General features: G+C 42.4%; 1 protein-coding gene across 1 annotated transcript; it reads left to right on the forward strand.

Annotated features, from left to right (window-relative positions):
• Nucleotides 1-4,954: 4,954 nt before the first annotated feature.
• Nucleotides 4,955-16,846, forward strand: tlr18 (toll-like receptor 18). The gene is made up of 6 exons (XM_030073177.1): nucleotides 4,955-5,950; nucleotides 6,341-7,523; nucleotides 7,856-8,319; nucleotides 8,441-8,474; nucleotides 14,852-15,001; nucleotides 16,369-16,846. The coding sequence occupies exons 1-6, from the start codon at nucleotides 4,965-4,967 to the stop codon at nucleotides 16,516-16,518; spliced, it is 2,967 nt and encodes a 988-aa protein (XP_029929037.1). The 5' UTR covers nucleotides 4,955-4,964; the 3' UTR covers nucleotides 16,519-16,846.
• Nucleotides 16,847-17,010: the final 164 nt, after the last annotated feature.

The following is a 17,010-nucleotide window of genomic DNA, read 5'->3' on the forward strand; positions in this document are numbered from 1 at the left end:
AGCGTCACAGCACCAACGAGTACAGAGCATTTAATCAGAGAGACGCCATTCATGTGTTGCGTGGCCAGTGGGCACAAAGGCAGCACATGTCAATGAAGTGCTGTTTGCCACCAACTATTGACCGCTGGGTAAATATCAGATGTAATAATAGAGCTCGGAGCTCATTGGATGGCGCCAGTCGCAGCATATCAGACAGATATCATAGTTTAATCAATGATAGAGCCATTCATCATTTCTCTCATAACCTGGTTGCTAATGTACCGTAGATCTAAGCGGCTGAAAACTCACCTGGCACCGTGGAACCAGAGTCTGGATCAGGAGAGAAATCTGACGAAAGATGACATTTATTGTGAACAAGAGAAATGTGAAGTAGATTATATTTTGTTGTGAACAGAAGGAAATCGTCTTGTGGTGCTTAGACCCCAGAGTATAAAGGAAGCCCCCCCCTCCCCAGGAGCCTAGAGATCGGTGCTGGTGATGAGGAGGGTGACAGCTTGATGAAACCTCTGATCGGAGGGTTTGATCCGGCGTCCACAGATGTGTGTCGGCGGGTCACGAGACGCCGCGGCGCTGAGCTGACAGCTTTGTGACAGCAGAGAGACAGAGAGAGGACATTTTTAAAGTTTGACAGCTTACAAGTGATTGAGTACAGGCGAGCGTGTCAGGGTGTGATTGGATGAGGACAGGACTGAGGTAAAGATAGCGGGAAGCGGTGTGCATGTGCAAGGAGATCGTCTTCCTGATTTACCTTTGGCTCAGCTTCAGAGGGAAATCATCTGCACAGCCATCACCACCTGAATACTGCAGCTTTTTTTAGATTCATCAAAAAAGCTGGAAAGAGGTGGCTTTCCCTCGATCTGTCTGTCTGTCTGTCTGTCTGTCTGTCTGTCTGCCAGACATTAAAACAAAACGAAAGATCAAATTTAGTGGGCAGAAGTTGAAGTTGATTAGATTAGGGCACTGATCCGGATCTGAGATTTTGGATCATTTTAATTTTTTTTTTTTTTTTTTTTTTAGGCAAAACTATTACGCTGCACTCAGCATAATATAGTTCTGGCCAGCTTTGTTTGTGCTCTCCTCAGTGTCTTGTAGTTTGCAAAGTGATTTGTTCAAGAGATGTTTTTCACTGTGACATGAGGTTACATGATATGGTAAGTTTCACTTTCTGCTCCACCACCATGCTGTTGCTCAACTTTTGTTTTTTGCTGTTTCTTCATCTTATGTTTTTTTTTTTTTTTTTAATGTGTGTAATACCTTCTTATCTTATAGGCTCTTCTCTTCTGTTTTGATCGTGAAGGATTCTTGTCTATTTTTTGCTTTTATCTTGAGGCACACTCGGTGCCTGTTGATGAAATCTGCTGTATCAATACAGCAGATTTGACTTGACTCCTGCTGCCACACAGCTGCTCAACAAGTCTTATCTTTTGCAGCTACAATTTACTGGAACAGGCCACCTAACCAGCTGATTGAGGTGACTGGATGGTTTTTTAACAGCATCCTGTGTGGTTTTACTTTAGAACCGTCACAAAATATGTATCTGCAGCATTTATGCAGGATCGATGCACAGCGTAAGACTGGTGCCAGTGCCACAACTGTGAATACCAGCTGCGCTCGGAGGGGTTTTCTGTCTCATGCACATTATACAACAATGGCTCTGTCACACTGAAATATTTCCTGCTACGCTCTTTAGTCTTTGCCAGGAGAGGATGGCCTCTGGGGAATCAGGTTTTAGATTGCAGTTCAACAATAATGTGAACAATGCAAAATTCCTCCTCTTCCCCGTTCACGGGTCATGTGAGTCCACTCATTTCAAAACATGACTGGGTCTCTGGGAGCCAACTCTAGGGTCCAGAGAAAACAAATATTTCCCCTCTGCATGTGCTCTTTGGGGGGTTTCCAGCTGTCTTCCTGGTTGCGCTATATTAAACTGGCAGTGGGCCAACCTGTGTAAGGAAAATATTGACTGGGAAGAAAGCAATATATTCTTTATGTGTATAAGATGAGCAGCATTTTGTAAATATTCAAAGAAATGATCTTGAGGCAGAGTTTCAGAGTTTATAACCTACAAAAAAAACAACAACAACAAAAAAAAAAAACTGTGAACTCAGCTATGCAACCTGGAATGGAGGAGATTTCAACATACCTCGCCGTGGGGCTCGGAGGTTAAGAGATAAAAAAAAAAAAAAAAAAAAAAAAAAAAACACCCAATAAGAGACATTCCTCTCTGAGATACAGGCACATTCCACATGTTTTAGCTTTACAACAGTGGGGTTTTAATGTGTAAAGTGCACATAAATTCATTGTGACTCATGTACTCCTCCACATCTGAGCCTAGACGGTAAACTCAGCACCTTGCGAGTTAATGACAAGCCAGCTGGCATGCATGAACCCATGACCCCCCCACACAGATGTAGGTCAGGCTGACTGATATGGCCGTGTGAAACTGGTGAAATTTGCCATGAGGAAGGTCTTTTTTTTTTTCCGACTTGAGTCATGCCTCATGAATAATTGCTGTGTAAATAGAAAAAAAAAAAATAATAAAAGGAAGGGAAAAACTTTTACTTCTTCAGAGTTCAATGCACTTACGGGTGACAGCGTGACTTCCCAGAGCCGAAAGGTCACAGGATCAATCACCACAAAAGACACTGATCGGCAGCCAATGTCCTGTCAAAGTAAGCAAGACGTTATAAAGTGCTATTGTCTTGCTTTTTGCCTAAATCTCTCTGCATCAGCTAAATCTCCTTAAATACGAATGCATTAAAAAAAAAGAAACCAAAGAAAGAATTGTTTTAGTGAAGTTTGATTATTACTTTATTATACAGCAACATCATTTGACAGCAGTGCCCAATGTGAGGCATTTCACTGAGTCAATATTATTGATGCTCATCCAATCTACTGTCAATTTCCAGGCACAGCTGTCTGCTGTTGACCGGGACAGATAGCTGAGGAAGGGTTCTGTTTGCCTCTGTGAAGCACCGGCGTGGTCGGCGTCTCTGTTTATACACGACAAGGAAGGAAGATACTTTTACGGCCAGTCGTGTATAAACACAGGGAGAAATTAATGATTCAAAGAATACGGTCTTTCATCTGCTATCGCGTATTTATCTGGAGGAGCCCGTGAGCGATGAGTCACTCAGATAACTGTTGACCTGAGATGAAGGGGGAGTTTTTGGATGAATGTCAACACCTGTCAGGATGGGAGTGCACATGCCGTACTGCAGCCATAATGCTATTTTTCATATTCATTACTGCTGAAGAGGGTTGAAAAAATTCATAAATAACAGAAAACATGTTTTTTCAACTTTTGCAAAGGCTTACTTAGCATGCATGTGTATTTTTTTCTAAGCTTCAACACTATTCGTAACATTCATACACACACACACACACACACTGTCCAGTTTAACCATATTCTTCAGCTTCACAGGAGCTGGGATGGGATGAGATTACCTGAGGGTCTTTTTAATCTGCCATTAATTTCAAATCAGCCCACATTCACAGGGTTTACTGGTCCCCATCTTGCGAGCTGACATGCAGGCATATTCTGCTCACTGACTGATTACAGTTACAGATTAACAGGCCATACAGCAATGAAGCACGATACTCTACAAAATGATAAACATACTTCTGTGCCACCCATATCCGCAAAGACATAGATATTTACTGAAGTCACGTCACTTGTGGGCTGGATATAAAAAAAAAACAAAAAACTGTTTGTTTAACGCGGCCATAAAGCTTGACAGATCCTCCACGTGAGGGCCAAAACAGTGCGTAGCCTCGGAGCAGCAACATAAATAAAGGTCGAGGAGTGGGGATTAGAAGGAGTCTGCATAACAGCCTTGAGCAGGAAACTGGCTTTAAGAGGGTAAGTTCTATGCAGAGTTTTCTACGTGCAGTGCAGCACAATAGAGAGTACGGGACCACTGGGACAGGAGCCTGGCTCAAGGCGACAATTTCAGATTTTTTCATTTGTATGGATGAGGTCTTTGTATTTTTCCACTGACTGAGAGGAGATGCTTGAATGATGAATGTCCATTTTTAGTGATATGTATGCTCTTTTTTCCCCCTTGCACTGTATATCCATGAAATCATGTATCATTATGTGCTGTGGTTAATATTCTAGCTGTTCATGTGTCTGCACTGATACCATTAAGACAAACTCCAGTGCATGTTTATTGCACTTGGCAAGAAAAGTAATTCTGAATCTGATCAGTGTTCATGTTGTTCTGTAAAAGCAAACCCTCCTCCTCTATGTTTTAATGGGGATTTATTACGAGACAGAACACGCAGAGACACATCTTATAACCTAAAAATAATTATATACATGTTCATGTCTTCTGAAATGGCATCCATGCCTCTGTCAGCTTCATTTCTGCAAAGTGTTTTATTTTTATCCTCTCTGGGTTTCTTTGTCTGACCTGAACAGTGTGAATTTCCTGAGGATTTTTTTTTTTTTTGATCAGACAGAAAGAAATCATGCATTTTACCAAAATTAGATCTGATTATGCACCGGTGTTGCAATTTAGGACTGTGCACACATCCTCTTCTGTGCTGTCAGCTGTTGTAAGAGCTGGCTTTCATTTGAGGCAATGACAGTCCCAACCAGGTGATTGCATCAACTATTTATTTATGATTGAGGTAAAATGATGGGGAGAAAGAGAGAGAGAGAGAGAGAGAGAGAGAGAGAGAGAGTGTACATGTGTGCCCAAGAATAAAAGAATGAGTAATAATTTAAGTTTTTAGGGAGCAGATGTGGAAAATAGGAAGAATTGAATTAGAATAGAACGGAAATCCCTGCTCGAGCTGCTGAGGCAAGCTGGTGTTGCTGCCAGTCACTACTTCTCTTTTGGGAATTGGCAGCACAAATGTGGTTCATTGTCCTTTCCCTCTCATCATACATCAAAAGACAGAAGAAAAGGGCAGCGTGTCATTTTTTCCCTTTCTTATTTCTTTGTAGATCTGTCGAGATGATTTGGCGACTGATGAGCTTTAGTGCTCTCCTCGCTGGAGCCCTGGCATCCACAACTCCGGCTCCGTCTCCAGCCACAAACACTGAAGGAGGACCCTGTCGCATCCACAACACCGGCCGCTCTGCAGACTGCCTTGGAAGACAACTGGACCACGTTCCATGGGGACAACTCCCGTCCACGCTGGAGGACATCGATCTCTCCTACAACAAACTTCGAGCTGTCAGTGTCAATGACTTCCGCCGCCTCCCTCAGCTTCGAGTCCTTCAGCTGCAGTACAATAATATTTCCCGTATCGACGACGATGCCTTCACATACAACCCGTTCCTGGAGCATCTTGATATCTTCAACAACTCCCTGGAAGAAATTCCTGCCACAGCTCTGAAGCCCCTGTCCAACCTAAAGAGGCTCTTCATGTCCAACAACCTTTACAAAAACGCCACTTTGGCTGCCGACTTCTCCAAATTTTCCAAACTCCAGATTTTGTCCATGGGTGGCCCTCTGGTGATGGGTCTAAAGAAAGGAGACTTTGAGCCCTTGAGGAACATTAAGTTGCAGGGTTTTGCTATAAAGTGCTCCTCCAATCTAATTTACTACGAGCCTGGTAGTTTAGAAGTTATTCAGACGTGGAACATGGGCTTTGACATGGCCATAGATCAACAACCAAACACGCTCCCGCACATGCTGAATGACCTCGCCAACAAGACCTTTGGCACCATCCAGTTCCGCAACCTCTTCGAGTTCATGTACTATACAGGAGACGAAGACATTTTCCAGGGTTTGGAAAATATTACAGCCCGTCGGCTCATCTTTCATCGAGGTAAATTCAATGAGAATCTCCTGCGGATGGCTTTGACGAACTTGCAAGTCACCCCTATCAAAAGGCTGACGCTCCAGTACATCGACTTTGCTCGTTCTCCTACGTTTGTGGATAGTGGAGCAGGATCCAGCATAACAAATCTGGAGCTGGATAAACTGGATCTTTGGTATGTAGCTTCCTGTTTTTTGAGGAGTTCATACTACAGTTTGAAATGTAGAAAATGTTAATTCAATTCCTTGAAAAGATGGTCTCACAGAGTTATGTATCATGAACATAATTTAAGAGTGTTACCATTATTATTTTAGGATATATGATGGGAAAAACAACAACATGGCATTAAATATAAGGTACCTCCAGGTGCAGATTTTTTGTGAGATTATTGTACGGCAAATAACTTTCTGATATGAGTATAATGCATAGTAATAGTAACTCTGTAATTATGATAAGCTCACGGTTTTACTTACTGTGGGAAGTGAATGGAATACAGAGATGCTGAGCACACAGCATTTGTTTTTCATGTGCAATTTGAAACACGACAAATTTCCATCCCTTGCAGGTACATCAGTAATCCTGATGTGCTGCGGTTTGACTGGCGCTTCACCTGGTTCAACAAAATCCGACAGCTGTCCATTCAGTACGTGTACTTCAACTCGGTGCCTTGCGACGCCTGGGTTGAAATGGAAGGCGTGCAGGTTCTGGACGTCTCCAATAATCGACTGGAGAATTCGTTCATCTTCAACCAGCGGTGCGAGTACAGGAGCACCATGCCGAATCTTCACACCTTCAACGTGAGCACCAATACCCTGACCAGCTTGAAGGATCTGTCGGCCCTCACCAGGGAGTTCCAGCGGCTCAGTGTGCTGGATTGTAGCAACAACAACTTTGGCTCTGCTGAGGAGAGTCGGGACTGCGTCTGGAAGCAAAACATCAGTCGGGTTATTGCCCATCACAACCAGTTTGTGAGCGAAGCCCTCCACTGCCTGCCCACCACGGTGGAGTTCTTGGACCTCTCCTACTGCAACCTGGATCAGCTGGACATGACTTATTTTGAGAAAGCCACTAACCTCAAAGAGCTCTTGCTTAGTGGGAATAAAATCAAGTACATCCCATCTCACTGGAAAAGCCCGTCACTGCAGTCACTTGCTCTGGATGGGAATTCATTTGGGCTCATCAGCATGGAGTCCTTCCAGGATATGCCTCAACTGTCTCGCCTGAGGGCAGGGAACAACCCTTACCACTGCACCTGTGAGCTCCATGCTTTTATCGAGGACACAATGTCAACAGGGAAGGTCAACCTCACCGACTGGCCTGAGAACTTTAAGTGTTACCACCCTGAGGCTTTTCTCAACACAGTCATCTCCAATTACTTACCAGGACGCGTGGCGTGTGATATCAGACTGGTCATCGTCATCTGTGTTGCCACCACTGCGGCGGTGATCTTGATCCTGATGGTCATTTGCTATATTTTTGATATCCCATGGTACACCAAAGCCACATATCAGATCATCCGGGCCAAATACAGAGCCCACAAGGAAAAAATGACAGGGGAAACAGAGGTTTTTGTTTATCACGCCTTCATATCCTACAGCCACTCTGATGCAGAGTGGGTGAGGGACCAGCTCTTGCCCACCTTGGAGAACAACAGGAACCCCTATCGTCTCTGTATTCACGAGAGGGACTTCATGCCAGGAAAGTGGATCATCGACAACATCATCGAGAACATTGAAAACAGCCGAAAGGTACTAGCATGTATTGATGTTGACATTAAATATGATATTTAACAGGAATAAACTGCCTGAAAAAAACTGCTATATGAAAACATATTTACTGTTTGGTGCCTGCCTTTTTTGCAAATAAATACAAAGGTTTGGGAAAATACTTCTTGTTAAGCTAATTTTTGAGTAATAGGCAGTTTTAATATCTCCTCTATCCACATACATGGTTCTACGACAGCGGTGACCTACATACTTGTACATTGTTATACACACCTACTTCCAATATCCGATCCCATTGCTTGGTAAATATTATATCTGAAATGCAACGTAAATTTATTTCTTTTCTCTATCCTCAGGTAATCTTTGTCCTCTCACGCCACTTTGTAAACAGTGAGTGGTGCAACTATGAGCTGTATTTTGCCCAGCAGAGAGCCATGGGAAAGACCTTCAGCGACGTCATCCTGGTGGTAAAGGAGCCCATTGATCCCAACTCTCTGCCCAGCAAATACTGCAAGCTTAAGAAGATGCTGAGTACCAAGACTTATCTGGAGTGGCCCCAGCAAGTCAAGCAGCAGGCATTTTTCTGGGAACAGCTTAGGAGCGTTCTGGGCAAGCCAGTGCAGACGAGAGAGAGGCTGCACAGTGCCAAAAGCATAACTTCTTCAGTGGGTGCTGAATCTGTGATAGAGCTTCCTGTGGAGGATGGGAGGCCAGCAACAAGGCAGGCTAAGGTAGACGGAGAAAAACAACTCCGAAAAGAGGATGTCAAGAGGAATGAGAATGAGATGACCAATCTGAGGCCAATCCCTGTGGCAGTTGCGTGACCAAGAAGCAAAAAAGATAATGATTTTACCATAACTGCATGATTACTTTGAAATCCATCAATACTTTATCAGCAAAGGCCTGAACTCAGGTAACCTTTTGTCTCGTGTTTGTGGCAGAGTGGGGTTTGCCAAACTGAGAGCAAAAGCCAACGTCTCATTATGATGATAGAGAATAACATGATCCCTCCGCCGCCCACAGCACTCTGTCATGCTATCCCTGAGGGCCGAGCCGATGCCCTCTGCTCCGCACTCGCTCTGAGAGACTGAGGCCGAGAGCCCTGCTGACAGGCGCTGAAAGGCCACGAACTCGGTGACTCAAATGAGATCTCCCATGTCGCACTCTGGATAACAAGCAAGGTGCCAGGGCAATGTGGTGACAGGTGCCACGCCGTGAAGGGAACACAGTCCATTACATTCCTGGTGAGGTATTAGATCACCGATGATCAGGCGCATGCGGTGCGATGCACCGGGCGAAATCAAAGGCCACACAAGCCACATAATCCTAAAACTTGAAAGGAAGCCGCCGAGTTTCTGGGGGGTTGGCCCATCACTCAGCCTTACCTGTCAAGTGATGACAACATGAAAATCATCCATGGATGCCCAATACATCATTTCATTCTGGTGCTCCATGCAGTGCACTATGCTGAGTGACAGTCGGCCACTAGAGTTATCTCAAAAGTGAGAAAATAGGAACTCAAATGGTAATTCATCTTAAATGACGTGCACTCCAGTCTGGCAGCTTTGTGTGGGAGACTGGTGACATTTACCAATAACTATAAGACAAAACAGTGTGCTGTTTTGAGCTACTAGGGACCAGATTTAGAAAGCTCTCCCTGTCATCAGACTTGGAGTGTGATTTTTTTTTATTATATATTTATTTATTTTGTTCTCACAGGAAGTGAGGGTGGTGGGTGAGGGGAGCAAACAATCCTAGCACAGCTGATGAATGCATGGTTGCTCATCACAGTTCCAAAAATAATCCCTTTTTTGGTAATATATGACTGCATGGGCATATTGTTCAAGCGACAAACAAGTTTCTGTTGCTAAAAAGAAAAAAATCAGCCCTCTTATTTTCAGTAATATTAGTCACTTATAATCATTCAGCATAGTGTATGTCCAAATTATTGTTGTTCCCTGGAGCCAACAGTCCACCAGGGACACATGGATGATTTTTGGGATCATAATGTCATCATTAATTCACAGGAAAGTTGGCCGGTCTCCCCACAGCTCGGTGTGTTTCTTTAAATTCAGGTCTAGTGTTGTCAGACCATCTGATTGTATGTGTATACTCGTCTAGGGCTTCACCATTTGAGAATAAAGTTTGTAGTTTGAAGTGAAAAGCCGTAACAATTGCTGTGCAGCCTGGTATGGATATATTGTTACGACGTTATTACAAATAACCTTGTTTTTATTACTGTAAAGAATATACTGCAGGTTTCCTGTGCACACAGTGTGACTGAGACAGTATGAAGATTTAAAGAGCTGTCCCACAATGGATATGTTTTTTGTTTGTTTGTTTGTTTGTTTGAACAATATTTTGTACATTTTTTGATTGAGGTCTTTCAAGTATTTCAAAAAATCATAAAAAGTCATAATCCTACATTTTGACTGTGGTGAGGATCAGAAAGTGTCTGAGTGTCTCTCTGAAAAGATAAATGTCATGAGTTTACATATGTACGGCACAGCTTGTAAATGGCCAGTAGATGCCACCCTCGAATGCTTCAGCGTTTTCCAGTTGACGCCTTTATTACCCCAGAGAGAGAGAGAGAGAGAGAGAGAGAGAGAGAGAGAGAGATGTTATCTCCATTACAGAGCTGGCAGATGATGAGAAGAGTGACAGTGATTAAACTTCAAGCCCTCCTTATTGTATATGTGAAATGAATTATGCAATGGCATCAAACACATTTTTCTGAATCCAAAAAAAAAATGTACATGATTGTGTTTTTAAGTACTGCAGCTGTCTACCTGCTCTACATTTACTAGTGCACTTTTGCTACACAGAGCTTGAATAATGTTTTACTATTAATATCCTCTTTAAGTCTTTCTGATTTCACAACCAGAAAATGCAGGAAAATTGAAAATTTTTTGTAACATTTTACTATTGATTTATAATTGTGCGACCAAATAAAAATGTATTTTTTTTACCCATGAGCAAAAGTGTGATTCTGGTGGGTGACTGTGCCACTTGGGGATTTCTATCAGGTAATTAGAGATGGAGGCTTTGGTTTCCCACACTAAAGCAAAAGGTGAGTGAGTTTTCCTCAGGTCACACAGGTGCATATCTAGTGAACATCGTCACTGGGTCAAAAGAAACAGTCCTAGTGGCAGTGAAATAGTTTCACTTGATTTCAATAATGTGTTTCTTGAACTTTCCTGGGGAAAAAGTGACAAAATTGAAACAAATTGTTCGAGCAACACGGGGAATTATTTCACTTTTCACTTGTTGACTTGTTGTAAGAATAAACACAGTACAATATAAACACTCAGTGTCACTTAATCAGCTCCAGCTGTACAGTTTAATGCAGTTCAGGTCAGCAGCTCTGCCATAAATTCTACCTTTTAACAAAGTTTATAATGTTCAGTTTGTGTTGACATTGTGGAGAATGTGTCAGTTTACTTCTATGTTTGTTATTAAGGTTGTAATTTGCAGAGGTCTTGTACTGGACTACATTATATTGAGTGGTGTTTCTGATTTTTTGTCCCCCCCCCTATTTCCACAACTTAGGAAGGACAGAATAGTGGAAACAGCTGTCAATAAAATGCAGTCCAGTCCAACAGCAGCACTAACTATGAGCTCAATGCCAAACACAGAAGTGAATGACCACCTCTATTACTGTGACAACAAGAAAAGCTGAGCATTATAGGCAGCAGAGAAGGAAACCTTATGGTAGAACAGGTGGATTGAATTGGATTAGATTGTGCAGGTGGACCTAATGACGTGAGAGTGTATATTAGCATGTGTGGTCATAGTGGAAAGCAAGAAAAAAAAAAAAAAAAGATGATTCAAACAGCTCTGTCGTCTTGTTAAGAAGGCCTTTCTGTGCCGTGCTGTTTGCAGAGTGATGTGCTGTCTGAGTGGTTTGTGCTCGGCCACTCCTGTACTTGTGAAATGTAAAACAAGAAGCATGCAAATATCCACCGGCCGCCCGGCGATAAGCAATGTAAATCACCTGGTGAGCTTTGCATCCTGCGTGACCGGCCTGCATTTTACTTTTACTGCCACTTCAGTTGCATTATCGTCCAGGACACGATATCTGCCTGACTTGCCAATGACCGTAGCACAAAAGCATTAGTCACAGCAAGCACTAACATGGACAGCAAACAAAGACAGTCGATGTGAGCCGAGGACACCCGCGGAGCCTCAGCCTATCTCCTGTTTGTCTATGAGAGGCTGGCAGAGCGATGTGGAGAGTTTACCTGAGCTGGTTTCAGAGAATCTCACTCCAAGTCATCAACACTGTCTCCTTGTTCAGTGATGATAGGGTTGGTTTTTATTGAGATTTGTACAGCACTTTACTTAATTTAACTTCTTGCTCCGCCTAATTTAGGCTACTTCTTCTAAAATGCAACACAATGAAACGTCGGAACTGCTGTGGTGTTTTGTGGATATTTTTGAAGGTTTACTTCATTTTCTGCCCTAATCTGTCACACACAAACCACACACATCCTTGGCAAAGTAACTTCCTGTTTGAATGAATGATAGATGGATCGACAGTATGGCTAGATTATTTGTCACCCAACCCACTAGGGCTGAATGATATGGCCCAAAAAAATGCATGATTCACATGAATCATGGTTTTAATTTACTTATTCTATTTTTTTCATCAGAATTTTAATTTTCACTGTAAAAAAATAGATGTTAACACTGAAGATAATGACAATGTGGAGAGGTCTACATGATTGGTAGATTGGTGCATCTCTGCAACATCACATTTTAATCATATTTGTCATCTTTATCAAAAAAAAAAAACAAAAAAAAAACTGTACTATTGGATACTGCACTAAGCCGTAAGCCGTCTACATTTTAATTACTTGCTCAGCCGTGCACCACCCGTCTCTCACAAATTAGCATTTTCAGCAGTAAAATCATGTTTTTGCCACCCGTCTCGGTCACAACCAGGAGTGCTCAGACCGCTGGTACTGCACAATAAAAGGTAAGGCTGCACACACACAAAATATCTCCCAAAAAACTTGCGTTTGTGGATTCATGCATGTTTGAGTGACTTGTTTTTCTACTCATGTGCTCACTAGCACCAGAATCAAAACTAGTGGTCGAAAGTTGCATCGCTCAGCTTTGAGACACTGATGAGTATAAATACTTTTGGAAACAAGTTATCCAACCAGCTTAACTGCTTTGCTCAAGGGCACCTCAACAGTCCAAAGCCTTTCCAATTAATGTCCATTGCTGTGGGGATTTGACCCTCTAGCTCACTCCTGTGATAAAGAGGTTAGATGCATTAGTGTTTAGAAAAGTCAAACCGTTGTGTGGTCAGTGATCTGTGGGCCGAGTCTTAAAAATGTTGTCAGGCCAAAAAGACACAAGTGAACCGGATGAAAATAAATAAAACACATGCAGACGATATCAAAGACAAACTTACAAGTCTCATTGGATGGCTAAATAATTCAAAACAAACCTTGTCATTTCTCTGTAAACTGTTCATTCATAAAAAATTCAAAGCCCCTTTTAAAAAAAATAAATAAATCTCTCTCTGAGATGACTGCTTTGAAGATTTTGCTCTTTTAGTAAAATGTGAATAATGAACACCTATGTTTAATCCTCCCTATAATGTCTATATAGTCTATATGATGCCCTTCATGTCTTGAAATACACTCTGCACTATTTTTTCCCTCTGTCATAAGGAATATTTCAATCTCTGGCTTCCAGTTTTGGGGCAGAAAATCTCACAGAAACAGCCTGTTGGGTTGCACAAATCCCAATTTGAATGATCAGTGTTACTTTTTCTAATCCAGTCCGATTTGCCCTGCTACTGAGATCCTGTCATTAAAATAACAATAATGATTAAAGGCTTGAGAAGCGGGTCCAGAGCAGCCCTGCCTCCATCAGCTGTCTGTCTGAGGTGACGTGTCCTCGGGCTGGGCTCAGCTCTCGTGGCCTTACATGGTCAGGTGACTCACCTGTGCAGGTGATGCTCCCGCAGCCCGGAGGGAGGCGCCTGGTTGTGATTTATTTCACGCGGTTGAGAGGCCATATAACCGGCGACATGAAGGCTGCAGCCACTTCTTCTCCCGGCGGCTCTCAGCGTCAGCAGTGAGGTGAGTTCCCGGCCGCAGTTTGGGTTCATTTGCAGTTTTGCGCAGCAGTTAAGTCGAGAAGCTGCAGATTAGAGCGGGCAGATCTGCAGGGGGACGATGCATTGGCTTGCATTTCAAAATCAGATTCTTCTCTTTAAAATATTTAATGCCTCAGCATAAACTTGCATTTTTTTCTTTTTCTTTTTTTTTTTTCAGAAATATGTGATCAATTAGCAGTTTGATGTAAAGGCGAGTCGTTATAAAGACTGTCAGAAAATGGGCGCTTGATGCTTAGAAAGTTAATTAATACCAGCTGTTGCCTCAGGTGATGGCACCCGGAGCCTGTTAATTGGCTCACTGATCATGACTGGAATACATTATTAATAGCAAAACATCTGAACTTAATGGCTGAATGTGGCTGGGCATCATTCAGGGATGTAATGTAGGATATCATGAGCTGAAGCAAACGTGAAGCCTGGAGTCACTTTGGTAGCTGGGCTCATCACACACACACACACACACACACACACCCCAACACCAAATAGACCAGTTCTGCATTATTGATGGGACCATGTCCCTCCAGCAGAGCTAATAATCATCAATCTGCCAGTCCATATGATGAGGCTTTGTGTAGTGAGTTAATCCTAAAAGGAGGCTCAGCTGCTTTATGTAATATATGATCCAGAATCTTAGTTCCTCTGCTGCCGATAGCAATGCCACCTGCCCTGTGGGGGGTCTGTCCTTTGTCCTCCCGGGACATGGGCTTGGAGGTGAAACAACTCGCCCCCCGCTGCAGCAGCGTTTCAGATGTCTGTAGGTGAATGGCAAGTGTAAGGTTAGATTATGTTAACTGTTTTAACTCCTTCAATAATTCCTGACTCGGCTCCACCTGCATAGCTGTCCTTAACCTAAAGTGCAACTTTTTCAGAGGCATGGCATGGGTACGTTTTAGAGAGATGATTAAAAAATATACAGGGAGTTCGCCTGTAAAGTAATAAACATTAAAGGCCAAATTTTGGCCTTTTTTTGTACCAAAATTAAATTTTGTATGGTGTGCATAAAAAGTCCAATTGATGAACCAGCCACAGGTCCATGTGTTGACCCGGTATCCTGTTTCAACCAGAAATAGGCTTGGTGAATGTTGAATTATCAGCAGATGCTACCAAAATACCATTTTCATGTGATTTCCAGACTCGAAAGACGGTTTCTTTTCAAGTGACACCAATTTATGTGGTTGATTGCGACTGAATTTCCCTTCCCAGGCATTCGCTGTAGAGAAGAAAAATGACTTCCCAGCTGGAAACCGCAATGGAAAGCCTCATCAAAGTGTTCCACTCCTATTCTTCAAAGGAGGGTGACAAGTACAAGCTGAGCAAACCGGAGCTGAAGAATCTTCTGCAGGGGGAACTCAGTTGTTTCATGGCAGTGAGTATTCTTCATGGTCTGCACGTTTCCAGGGGAAGGATAAACTGCACATGACCCTCAGAAATTTAACTGTCTTTAATATCACAGGATGGTTATGGTACCTTTTCAACCCAGGCTGGTTTTAAATGTCGGATCCCATCATTTACAATCACACACAACACAAACTTAGACTGTGCGACAGTTTCTTGTTTCAACATAGCTGAATGGAGCAATTGAGCCAGTTTCTCAAACACCAATAAATGCAATAATTTTTGAAAACAGGAAATTCACAGTACTGTTGAACACATTTTGAAACTGACCACTGATGCAATGGTTGCAAACTGAGTTTCCAAACACATTTTATTCACCATTTTTAATGAAAAACATGCACTAAATTGCATACACAAAGTCTTTTGTAAGTTTACAAACTTTTAAGGATATATAGTGGTTGTTACAAAAAATAATACCAAATGTACTAATGAACAGTCATTTTAAAAAGTGAATAAACATAAAAATCCCACTTTCCAAAAGGACATTTATAATGGGTTTTTGGGGGCTGAAATGATTGCCCCAGGTGGCTGTGAAGGTGAGACAGAAACTGCAGCAACGTGCTAAGTGTCTTGTCTCTAAAGCTTGCAGTGAGGATTATAGATGATGAGAATCAACACTTTAATACAGCCTGGGCTGCAAAAATAGTCAGCCTACCCTTTAAGTGTGGCGGCTTGTCACAAACTACTGTATGCTTCAAATTCACTGGAAGTAATTGATGCTCGCTTGCTGGCGAAGCAAGACGTTTTAGGGGTTATTTCTCACCTTTTAAACTCAGAGAGGAGCTAAAAAGTCAATTATCTGTCTTAATGCATCATTTGACAGGGGCAGCCATGTTGGCAGCCCTGTTGTCAGTCGCCATTCAGAGCCAAAGATGCAGAAAACAGAGTGCCAAATGGGAGACAGCTAAGCTAAACTTGCCAGTTGCCAGTCACACTGTGGGTGGCAGGGCTCCTCCTCAAATAACTCTTCCACAGCCTTTGATATGCATGCCATCCACAGCGCACAGTCTTTAAATGACTAACAAATTCATTTAATCTCATCTACCACAGTGTAAAGCATAAATAAACGCTTAAGTATATCCTGCTTTGTTGGGATGTCTCAATTTCCCCTCAGATCAGTTAAAGTTAAGTATCATTATGGGCTGACATTTTGATAAGGCCTGTCGGATGGTTGCCGTATCAACTGTGCAGCATGAAACGCACCCTTGTAAGTGCAGTACGTTTGTTTGCTAGACATGTGTCCGTTTCCCAATTTACATGAGCACCAGAACCATTTGCATGTGATCAAAGGAGTGGTGAAACGCGTGAAATGCCTCATTTTCACATGCACTCTCCCAGGCCAGCAAGGACCCGATGGTGGTGGAGAAGATTATGACGGACCTGGATGAAAACCGCGACGGCCAAGTGGACTTCCAGGAGTTTGTCGTTCTGGTCGCTGCATTGACTGTCGCCTGCAATGAATTCTTTGTGGAGAACTTAAGCAACTGAGTGCAGTGAGAGGTGTGGCCTCGCTGCTTCTACTGGCATTTCTTACCAATTAAACTCTTAGTTTCACGACTGTAGATTTAATCAATAAACGGCTTGTCTCAACATCCTCATACATATGAATCATCATGTTATTGGCAGTAAGCTTCCTGTTGCAACATTTCTCACAGCTCTGACATTTGTAAAGGGGGGCTACACGCATGCACAAGTTCCAATGAATGATTATTTCCTTTTGCTCCTTGAAAGACCTCATCTTAATAAAGATGTTTTTTTTCATCACCTTTTGTGAAGAGCAAGCTTTATCATTTCATAATTCATGTAATAAAATTTTGAAAGTTGGACATTTTTTTATATTTATTGATGTAATATACTAAGATCTCAGTGCCTTTTGAATTGTAATGCTCCACTGTCTCTCTAATTAATCTAGACCTTATCATCCACTCTGCTGATCTGAAGACTTTGCTAAAATTTGATAGTCTGAGAGCTCTTCACATT

This window comes from Myripristis murdjan, chromosome 16 (assembly GCF_902150065.1).
Source record: "Myripristis murdjan chromosome 16, fMyrMur1.1, whole genome shotgun sequence".
In the NCBI taxonomy this organism is placed as follows: Eukaryota; Metazoa; Chordata; class Actinopteri; order Holocentriformes; family Holocentridae; genus Myripristis; species Myripristis murdjan.

What these genes read in the sequence shown, in the direction of transcription:
- tlr18 (XM_030073177.1), top strand. Translation starts at nt 4,965, where the DNA reads ATGATTTGGCGACTGATGAGCTTTAGTGCTCTCCTCGCTGGAGCCCTG. An exon ending in CCAATCCCTGTGGCAGTTGC is followed by an intron (nt 8,320 to 8,440) that starts GTGACCAAGAAG and finishes TGTTTGTGGCAG; the next exon opens with AGTGGGGTTTGCCAAACTGA. An exon ending in AACTGAGAGCAAAAGCCAAC is followed by an intron (nt 8,475 to 14,851) that starts GTCTCATTATGA and finishes CATTCGCTGTAG; the next exon opens with AGAAGAAAAATGACTTCCCA.